This window comes from Gracilinanus agilis, chromosome 3, assembly GCF_016433145.1.
Source record: "Gracilinanus agilis isolate LMUSP501 chromosome 3, AgileGrace, whole genome shotgun sequence".
In the NCBI taxonomy this organism is placed as follows: Eukaryota; Metazoa; Chordata; class Mammalia; order Didelphimorphia; family Didelphidae; genus Gracilinanus; species Gracilinanus agilis.
The window spans coordinates 415,227,531-415,239,136 of record NC_058132.1 but is presented as its reverse complement, the minus strand read 5'-3'; the positions used below and the strand labels follow the sequence as shown (position 1 = coordinate 415,239,136).

General features: G+C 35.6%; 1 protein-coding gene across 1 annotated transcript in view; it reads left to right on the top strand.

Moving 5' to 3' along the window:
* Positions 1-9,974, top strand: part of PDE9A (phosphodiesterase 9A) — a 243,660-nt gene extending 233,686 nt beyond the window's left edge. The window contains 3 exon segments of the mRNA XM_044669233.1: positions 4,894-5,055; positions 6,685-6,780; positions 9,630-9,974. Coding sequence (XP_044525168.1) covers positions 4,894-5,055; positions 6,685-6,780; positions 9,630-9,650 — 279 coding nt within the window. The 3' untranslated portion in view covers positions 9,651-9,974.
* Positions 9,975-11,606: the final 1,632 nt, after the last annotated feature.

Genomic DNA, 11,606 nt, shown 5'->3' with positions numbered 1-11,606 from the left:
AAGAAAGAAAGAAAGAAAGAAAGAAAGAAAGAAAGAAAGAAAGAAAGAAAGAAAGAAAGAAAGAAAGAAAGAAAGAAAGAAAGAAAGAAAGAAAGAAAGAAAGAAAGAAAGAAAGAAAGAAAGAAAGAAAGAAAGAAAGAAAGAAAGAAAGAAAGAAAGAAAGAAAGAAAGAAAGAAAGAAAGAAAGAAAGAAAGAAAGAAAGAAAGAAAGAAAGAAAGAAAGAAAGAAAGAAAGAAAGAAAGAAAGAAAGAAAGAAAGAAAGAAAGAAAGAAAGAAAGAAAGAAAGAAAGAAAGAAAGAAAGAAAGAAAGAAAGAAAGAAAGAAAGAAAGAAAGAAAGAAAGAAAGAAAGAAAGAAAGAAAGAAAGAAAGAAAGAAAGAAAGACAAAATAAGTATTGGGTAATATTGGGGGAATTAATTAATATCTGAGGATATCCCTTGAAGGAAACCAGAGATTCTACAAGGCTGAAGCCAAAAGGAATTCATTCTAGAAATGGGAGACAGTTAGTGGAAAGGCATGACATCAAGAGATAGATGCAATGTATGAAAAAAATAAGAAGGCTAATTTGTCTGGACTGTAGCAAGAATAAAGAGAAGAATTTATAATAATTAAATTGCGAACTCCTTGAAATCAGGGACTAATGGACAGCTACATGGTACAGTAGATAGAGTATGAGGGCTGGAGTCAGACTCATTTTCCTAAGTTCAAATCCAGCCTCAGACACTTATTAGTTGTGTGACCCTGAGCAAATTACTTAACCCTGTTGACCTCAATTTCCTCATTTGTTAAATGAACTAGAGGAGGAAATGGCAAACCAGTCTAGTATCTTTGCCAAGAAAACCCTAAATGGCATCAAACAGAGTCAGACAGGACTTGAACAACAACAACAATTCTTGGAAAAGTCAACTAGGTTACTCAGTGGATAGTGGATAAAGAGGCAAGGCTGAAGACAAAAGGTCCTAGGTTTAAATCTGGTCTCAGATTCTGGATAAGTCACCTAACTCCAATTGTTACCTTACCACTCTTCTGCCTTGGAACTAATATTTAGTATCAATTCTAAGACAGAAGGTAAGTTTTGTGGTTTTTTTTCTTAATGAAAACAAGGGCTACTTTTTAAAAAATTTAAATCTGTAGAGTCCCACTCTACAATATTTCTCATGTGAGTTTGAATCACTTTGTGGAGGGAAGCTGAAAGCTGGAAAGTAATGGGTTAAGTTTACAGGCTAGAGAAAGCGAGCCACAGAAGGAGCAGAGAGAGACAAGGAACACAAGGACAAAACTTTAGTGTGGTCTCAGCATGTCAGCTCCTCCTCAGATGGTCAAAGAGAGTCCAAGAGAGTGGGCTGAGCAAGCTGCACTATTTATTAGAGGCTTCAAGGATGGATGTTAGGATTGGGAGTTGTGCAATGTCAATCAAACAAGTGGCACAACAGAAATATTATATTGACAACCAATTGCAAGATAAAGGAATGGATAGCAAGAGAATAGTTTAAGTCCCCTCCAGTTTAAAGATTCAGAAATCAATCGTGTGAAATATTAGAAATATATCCATAAGTCTGGTCTATGAACACTTCGCTCATTAGAATGAGCTTTTGAATACATCTTTAATACCTTCATGAATCGTTATAACTGAAACTCTTCAGAATCTTTAGTGTTTAGCTAAATATTTGGCAATGTTTGGTAAGTGTAGGTAGGTTGAGTCCATATTCTGAAAGCCTTTATAAACTAAAGAGAGAAATTTATAATTTGGACACAATAAAGAGCCACTGCAGCCTATTGGGTTAGGAACATGCCTTTGGAAAATCACATTGATGCCTATATGGAGGAGAGATTGGAATAGAAAGAAACTTTGAAGCAGGGAGGACCATTAAAAAGCAATTGTAATAATCCAGACGAAAAGTGATTTAAAAACTGAACTACAATGGTGGTTGTATGAATTAGAGAGAAGGGGATTAAGAATGAGAGAAATATCATAGAAATATATGAAATAACAAGATTTAGCAACTGATTTGGGCATGTAGGTGGAATAAAAGTGAATATTCAAGGTGACACCAAGGTTGCAGACCTGGTAGTAGAAGGATCTTTGACAATAATTATAAAGTTTAAGAGATGGATGTGTTTGGGCCGAAGATATAACTCAGTTTTAGATTTTTTGAACTAAAGACAAATAAATGAAGGAAATAAATTAGGGAAAAGGAATTTAAGTGCTTACTGTATGCAAAACATTGTGCTAAGTGATGGAGATATAAATAGAAAAGTAAAATAGTCCCTGCTCTCAAGGAACTCATATTCTACTGGGGAGATAACACATATGGAAGATTTCAGAAAGTGAGATGGAAAGTTCTTATGGTTCTTGTTCAGTCATTTCCATCATATCTGATTCTTCATGGCTCTATTTGAGTTTTCTTGGCAAAGAAACTGTAGTGGTTTGCCATTTCTTTCTCTGGTGGTCCATAGGTTGAACCATAAGCAGAGCTATGCCTTCTTTTTAATGTAATTTCCCCTGAGGAAATCATCTAAGTTTCTGCTGTGGAACCAATTAATTGTGGGACTCGGCTCAGTAGAGAGACTAGGACTTTCCACATAGTTCAGAAAGTTTCCTGCATAATAATTGAATCCCTAGGAGCTGATGAGATCACCAAGAGAGTATAGAAAAAGAAGAGAAGAGGCTCTAGAACAGAAACATGTTAGGAGAAATTATATCATCATCATAACTCTCTCTTTTTTCCTCTTCTTTATCTAACCACTCCTTCTTAGTTCCCTTTGTTGGTTCTTCATCCAGGTCATGATCAATAACAGTGGGTGTCCCACAAAGCCTTTTCCTGGGTCCTTTTCTTCCTCCATAGTATTTCACTTCATGGTCTTATCAACTCTCTAGGCTGATAATACCAACTTCTCTATTGACCTCCAGTTTTGCATCTCCAACTTCCTATTTGGCATTCCAAACTAGATATACTACAGAGAAGTTTAACTTAACATGTCCAAAATTTAGCCCATAATCTTTTCCCCAAAATCTTCTCCTCTTTCTAAATTCTCTATTAAGAGTACCACCACTTCCCAAGTGCCCAAAATTACAACCTTGATGTTATCTATCCTTAGCTCCTCACTCTCTCTCACCCTCACCCCAGGTCCATTCTATTGCCAAGTTGTCACATATGGCCCCTTCTCTCCCTTTGACACTACCACTACCCTAGTGAAGGTCCTCATCACCTCATGACTGAACTATTGTAATAGCCTGCTGGTTGGTCTTCCTGCCTTGAACCTTTCCTCTCTTCAGTCCATCCTCCACTCAGGTGTCAAATTAATCTCCCTAATACATGTCACCCCCTACTCAATAAACTCCAGTGGCTTCTTATCACATTTAGGATCAAGTAAAATCTTTTATATGATATCCAAAGTCCTTCAAAACCTGACCCTCCTCTATTTTTCCATTCTTTGTATACCTTACACCTCTTTTCTCCCATGTAATCTATGTTCTATTGACACTGGTTTCCTTGGTATTCCTCAAAGATACTCCATCATTTGACTCTAGGCATTTTCTCTGACTGTCCCCCATGACTAGAATTTTCTCCTTCCTCATCTCCACCTCCTAACTTTCCTGGCTTACTCCAAGTCCCACCTAAAACTTTCATAATCCCTCCTGATTGTCTGACTTACTCTGGGATTATCTTCAATTTATCATGTACATATCTTGTTTGTATATAGTTGCTAGAATGTTGTCTCCCCAGTTAGACTGTGAGCTCCTAGAGGGCAAAGAATGTCTTTTGTTTTTCTTTATATCCCCACCTCTTATATTGGTGCCTGGCACATAGTGGATGCTTAATAGATATTATTATCAAAATGATATGGATAATGCATCAGCAAAGTAAAGGAGCTGGACAAGTATGTCCTCCTGTTCTCCTTTCCCAGGAGGAAAGGGTGTCACAAATCAAAAGGGAGAAAGAGATCCAGGAAAAGAAGTTGGCCAATAGTGTCAAATGATAGAAAGATTGTTTCAGAGAGATAAGAATTGAGAAAAACCACTAGGTTTGGGCATTAAGAAATCTCTGCTAACTCTAGTTAGAGTTTCAGTTGAATGAAGTCAGAAATCAAATTACAAAGGATGGAAATAGAAATGAGAGGAGAATAGGTAACAAGTACAGATAACTTTTTCTAAGGACTATGACTAAAAAAGGGAAAAGAGACAAAAGACAATAGTTTGAGGTGATGCTGAATCTAGTGGAGGTTTCTTAAGAATGGAAGAGATTGAGATGTGTTTGTTAGAATGAAATAGGGCAGCTGGGTAGCTCAGTGGAGTAAGAGTCAGACCTAGAGACAGGAGGTCCTAGGTTCAAACCCGGCCTCAGCCACTTCCCAGTTGTGTGACCCTGGGCAAGTCACTTGACCCCCATTGCCCACCCTTACCAATCTTCCATCTATAAGACAATACACCGAAGTACAAGGGTTTAAAAAAAAAGAATGAAATAGGAGATAGGAGAAAACTAGGAGAGAGGGATGATTACAAAGAAAGGGGAAAATTGAAAAGACAATCTATTAGAAAAGATGGGAAGGAATGGCACCAACTAAACTGCTTCATTCTCTAGTTCCTAATTATTCCAATGGTAATATCTAACACTAAAAGTACCATGCATGTCAATGCAATAATTTTTAAAATAATTTTTAACACTTTATTATAATTTATTATCATTTCTCCTATCTATGCAAATGCACTTTCAATGCAAATAATTACAAGCAACTAACATAATTTTATTTGAAATAAAAATTTCCATCCTACTATCTCCTTTTTTTTTGGACTTTGAAAATTTTTATTTAATTCCTATTATCTCTAATAAGTACAAATGAACTGTATCAATTAATGCACCTTGCTCTCTTGAGGTATTCTTAAATTCTAGTCTTTAGAACACTGTCTCCTGCATTTGCCTCAGAGTGACAGAGAAAAATCTGAAGGACTTCCAGTGGCACCTTTCATGGATCGAGATAAAGTGACCAAACCTACAGCCCAAATTGGTTTCATCAAATTTGTTCTGATTCCAATGTTTGAAACAGTTACCAAGGTAAGTAGCTGATATTAGACTATATGTTATACATAATCTCCTAGTCTTCTGAAAGACTTGACCACATTTTTTTCAGTGTTACTCAAATGAAACTTGTTTAATGGCAATGCAGTTACTCCCAAAAGTCATGTTTGTGGAAAATGGTTTTCACTCAGAATCATGAAATCTCAGATTTTGGTAAGAATCTAAATGACTTTATAGTACAACCTCTACCTTAAAAATAATACCCCTGCAATATACTTAACAAATAGTCAACCATTCTTTGCTTTAAAGTCCCTGGTCAGAGAGAAGCCACAATTTCCGAGAGGCCAAATCTACTTTTAGATACTCTGATCATTAGAAAGAAAATCATGAGGCAAGCCTAAATTTGCCCCTTTGTAATGTCTATCCATTGCTATTAGTTTAGCCTTCTGGGCCCAAGCAGAAAAAAATTGTAAAACATTGTAAAATCTTTCATTCAGGTTACAACCCTTTCATAACTACCCTAAATCTTCCTTCAACTAATCCTCCTGGTATGAACTTGAAGGCCTTCACCTGGAAGCTTATCAATGTCTTTTCTAAAATATGGTGCCTAGAACTAGACACAGTAATACAGATGCGTTCTGACAAGTAGAGAGTGGCAGGGAGGGGAACAGGAATAAGCATTTATCATAGTGTCTACCATGTGCCAGGCACTGACTATGCTAAGCTCTTTATAGATATTATCTCCTGTATATGCCTTCTTGTACATTATGATCCTCATAATAACTTTGTACAGTAAGTGTACAATTGTCCCTATTTTACAGATGAGGAAACTGAGGAAGACAGCAGTTAAGTGACTTGCTTAAGGTTACAAAGCTAGCAAGGGTCTGAAGCTAGATTCAAACTCAGGTCTTCCCAACTCCAGGCCCAGCACTCTATCCACTGCATAGTTGTGCCATCTATTTCTCTAACACTTCTTACCCTAAACAGTATGCCTTTTTTTCATACAGACTGAAATCCTGTCAGAATTTTTTGCTTCCATTTGACACTATTGATTAATACAGAACTTTACTAAAACCCTTATATTTTCCTCCTAGCAACTTCCACCCTCTAGTCCCAAATAGAATAAGTCTAAACCTCATTGCATGTGACCACTGTTCCTTATCCCTGCTAATTCTTCTATTTTCCAACATAAATATTTATCAGAGGAACTCCTATGGAGTCTTGCTCCTCCCTCCTCTTGAACTCGTAAGGCATGTCAAAACAATATTAACATTAAATTTGGTTTTGAGTTCTAAATTCACATCTGCTTTATTGTTATTAATAATTTTTTATGTATTGTACTATATAATCTTTAGGAAAAGCCCATGCAATAAGTAATATAACTCTTTCCTGGAAACCTCAAATTAGGTCTTCTGATCCCAAGTTCTATGTACTTTTCACTGTGCTTGTCTAAATGACAAAAGTTAAGCAGTCAGGTCCTATTCATATTCCAAATTAGGGAAGGCAAATTGAGCTTCATCTGTGTTAATAGTACTATTAGAATATTTGTTTAGAACATCCACTGAAATCTATGTGAAAGGAAGAGTAGGGTACATTTATTTTTTATTACTTTTTGTTGTTTTAAGAATAATGAAATATTTAAACTTGTATATTTATTTCTTCTAGCTTTTTCCTATGATTGAAGAAGTGATGCTTCAGCCTCTTTGGAAATCTAGAAATCGTTATGAGGAATTAAAACAAATAGATGATGCCAAGAAAAAGGTATGCTATAATAACCCCTTATTGATGACATAACTACCTGCTAACCTTTTTTGAAGATTTTTGAAAAATCTTTAAAATACTCATATTAGCTAAAAATAATGACATTACAATATTCTATATAAGAATAAATAAAAGCACATTTCCATTTTCCTGAGAAGCAATATATAAATAGGTAACTGTTTAGATTTTTTAACACATAAATTTATATAGATTTTTATTAAGTAGAATCCAAATTCCTATTCATTCTGTAACTCTCTGTTTTTCCACAAGAAAAATGTTATAATATGATAAATCCAGTGGATTATTCAGTGAATCCACTGATTCTACATCCTAGCAAGCAATGTAGTTATAGCAATGGTGAGTAGGAATATTCATCCATTCCCATTTGTCCTCACTTAACCTACTTCTGACTCATTGCTTAGATGGATTTCTCAGTATAATGCTCCTCTGCTCTGGGAAATTATATTTTAAAAATCTGTAATTTCCTCTTTTTTAGCTCTAAGTCTCCAGCCAGAGACAGCACTTTGGCAAGACCTCTCACTTTCTTTGATGATGCTTCCCCCTCCACTGTTTCCTCCCAACCAGTAAATACAACCAGACTAGCAAACATCTGTGGTAAACTGCAGTAAAAACAAAACACATATTTAAAACAAAGAAAGTAAACAAACTTTCCCCCACACAAAGAGGGAAATGTTTTAGGCTTCTTCGTGTAAGTTCAATTGAAGAAATTAGTAGTAGTTGTTAATAATCAAAACTAGCATTAATGTGTCCTTAAAGCTTACAGAGTGTTTTATGTATTAGTTCATTTGATCCTCACAATAGCACTATGAGGTGAATGCTATTATTATCCTCGTTTTGCATTTCTACGTAACATGAGCTATACATAGCATTAGCATATACAGATATTCCTTACCTATTCCTAGCCAAGCACATATAGTACACGACTTGGTACTTCAGTGAAAGAGATGACATGCTTACTTGACTATTTCAGTCATATTGTGGATCAACATTGAATAGCCTTGTTGTTTAGACCAGAATGGTCCCTTGATTTGCCTCCTTGACAGTAGCAGGAAAATGCAAGTTCTGTCAACTAAAAGAAGAAACTTCCTAATAGGTTCTCTCTTTTCCTGCAACTCTGCTAAGGACATTTCATAACAGAAAAATAAAAGTGTACTTCAAAAGAAAATTGCATATTAAATTTGGGGGAGAAATCCAGCAAATGCAAGATAAAATTTCAAAAAGAAAATTCAATATTCAGTCATCTTCATCAAAGGTATCCAAAGTTGGGACAAATTCAACCTTAAATAAGCTGTAAAGAAAAAAATTAACATGAAACCGATAATTCTAGAATATCAAAGCTTTAAAGATAGCACATGTATTTTCAATTCATAAAATAATAATGTAGATAATTCCACTTAAAAAGAAGCAGGAAGAAAAAGTAATAAGGTTTTTTAATTCTCGAAGCAGAGAAAAGAAAATAAAGATAGTTATAAAAAATAGAGATATGTTGTTCCCACTTATAACTAGCAGATTATGCTTTCTGGCAAAGAATGGAGATTCAACTGGAAATTGACAGCAAAAAGAGCCTGATCCTTCTCTTTTCCTAGACCCCATCATCAGAATTCTAGGAATATAATCACTCTTTCTAGATCACTCCTTCCTTCTCAAATTATATGGCCCTTCCTTTGTCCAGTCCAAACTTCATAAGATGCCAGGCTGTCTGATCAATCTGAATCTTGATTACTCATGAATTGTCCAAAGTTACATGGTTATCTGCTCTTCAGGAGCTTACAAGAGTTATCAAGTCATCAAAACTATACAATAGTTTCTCATTTGGCTCAGCACCAGCAAGGACTGGAAAGGCTGAGAAAGAGAAAAAGGATTTATTTTTTATTTATTATATTTATTATTTATTTATTAAATGTGTCAGACACTGTGCCAAGCACTTTGCAAATATTATATAATTTGATCCTCACAAAAATCTTAAGAGGCAAGTGCTATTATTACCCCCATTTTAGAGATGAGGAAACTGAAGCAAACAATGGTTAAGCGAGATAGTAAGTATCTGAGGTTGGATTTGAATTCAAGTCTTTCTGACTTCAGGCCCTGGGCTCTCTGCTTGGGGAAGAAAGGAATGCTTTTCCCTGTCACCCCCCTATTTGTGGGACTAAAGCACAACACTTTTAAAGAACACTTCCAAAGCATCTATGAATGCTTGAAAAGAGCTCTCTCACTTAAATTTTCCAAGTGTGCTGTTCCTGCCCTTAATTTGCCTACACACTTTGTCTTCTCTGAAATGCAAAAGTAAAAGAATCCAGATCCTTTTCTTTTTTTTTTTTTTTAACCTTTACTATCCACCTCGGAATCAATACTGTAAATTTGTTCTAAGACAGAAGAGTAATAAGAGTTAGGCAATGGGGGTTAAATGACTTGCCCAGAGTCACACAGTTAGGAAGTATCTGAGGCCAAATTTGAATTCAGGACCTCCCATCTCTGGGCCTGGCTCTCAATCCACTGAGCCACCTGACTGCCCAAGAGGCAGATCCTTTTCATACTCCAAATTAGTGAAGCTCAAATGAGCTCCACCTGTGTCAATAGTGCTATTAGAGTATTTGTATAGAACATTTCCAAGCAATCAGAATGAACACTTTGCTTTGCTCCTCATCCCTATCAAGGACCTTTTGCTAGGCCACAGTTCCCATTTAACAACCTATTCATATAATCCTGTGGATTTCATAGTTTTGATTTGGAATTTTGCATCTTCCCACAAAAAAAAGAAATACACACAAACGTACACACTCATGCACGTACATCAGAGCACCACAAATATGTCCCTTTTCTTTTTCCAGGCCCTTTGTGAGGAAAACTAGAAGACTGTTAAACTCAGTTATGGACTTGTCTGCTAAGTTTCTTGGCATTCTTCAGCACAGAACAAAGACGATCCTTCCTGAAGTCTTGCAAAACTTTATTTTCTAAGAACTGTATTATCAGTGATGGAAAAAGGGAAGAAGGAAGGGAGATGTTGGAGAAGAGAAGAATGGATTCATCATAGTCTATAGAATTTTATTTTTAAACTGTCTTTTAAATAACATATTCTTATAAAGAAACAGGTACTGTTCTTACATTGTACATTTGTGTGTAAAATAGATACTTTTGCTCCAAAATAAATACTTGTTGAATAAACATTTAATTGAAAACAGGAAGCATTTCTACTGTTCAGATGTGTGGGGAAGAACATTTGTACTTTTACCTACAATGTATTTTAAAATAATGACATAATAAGGTAGCTACATGAAACCTAGCTACAATATTAAAATTTGGAGTGTGTAAAGCAAATAGAACACATTTATGTAATGTGGGTTTCTGCTCTATGACTGAGGTGCATACAAGTATAACATGTGGACATATAGGATACAATGTGGTCAGCCTACACAGTGTAACTGTGGGTATTTTGATTGAGTGCAAGTAAACTGTGAGTGCAAGTAAACATTTAAAGTGATTATGAAGGGGCAGCTGGGTAGCTCAGTGGAGTGAGAGTCAGACCTAGAGACAGGAGGTCCTAGGTTCAAACCCAGCCTCAGCCACATCCCAGCTGTGTGACCCTGGGCAAGTCACTTGACCCCCATTGCCCACCCTTACCACTCTTCCACCTATGAGACAATACACCGAAGTACAAGGGTTTAAAAAAAAAAAACTAAAGTGATTATGAATGAAAACAAAAATATATCCCATCTCCAATGAAAGGAAGATTTAAGTGTTTGTTCTGAAGATTACAGAGGGCAACAACTTCACCAAAGCTGAAGAAGGAAGGCAAAACTGTGATTTTTAATTACTTATCTGATGAACTGTTGTTTTAAATGTTCTAGGAATATTCTCTTTTTTTTAAGTCTTGCCTTCTATCTTAGATTTGATACTAAGTATGGATTCTAAGGCAGAAGAGTGGTAAGGGCTAAGCAACTGGGGCTAAGTGACTTGCCCAGGGTCATAGAGCTGGGAAGTATCTGAGGTTCCATTTGAACCCTGACTCTAGACCTGACTCTCCACTGGGCTACCTAGCTCCCTAGGAATTTTCTCTATTAAAAGGTACCCATTCTTCCTGAAAAAGTATTCAATATACACTAAGCCATATGTATTCCAATTTCAAGATTATTTTTTAAAAGCCAACAATGTCTTCTATGTGAAGCAGAATTTGTCTCTGTATGGTAAGGTTTTCCTTTCAAGAGGAATCATAGAACATAAGTTGGAATGAAGGAATGAAAAATATTTCTTTTTTACAATAAATTGTTATTGATCTTTTGTTTTTTTATATCACCATAGTTTCCCTCAGTAGCCCTCTCTAACACCTTCCCAGAGCTCTATCCCATATAACAAATGCTATTTTTTTAAAAAAGAGGAAGAGAGAAAAAAAATCTTCATAACTGATCAATACATTAAAAAAATTCTAAAAATTTGTGCAGTCTGCAACTGTTGTGGACCTTTACAAAAGAAAAGGGTGGGAATATCTTCTCATATCTTTTTGTTTCAGCCATGCTTATTATTTATAATTTGCAATTTGCCCTTTTGATTTGTATGTGTAGTTGTTCTTTCCATTTGCATTGCTGAAGTCATTGTGTATATTGTTTTCTTGGGTTTACTTACTTCATTCTTTGTTCATCTATAGAGCAATGTTTTTTTCTGTATTCGTCACATTCATCATTTCTTACAGCACTGTGTAATATTCCACTACATTCATGCACCATAATTCGTTGGCCATTCCCCAAATGATGGCTAAAATGATTTTGTTTCCAGTTCTTTGCTATTACAAAAAATGAAACTATAAATGTTTT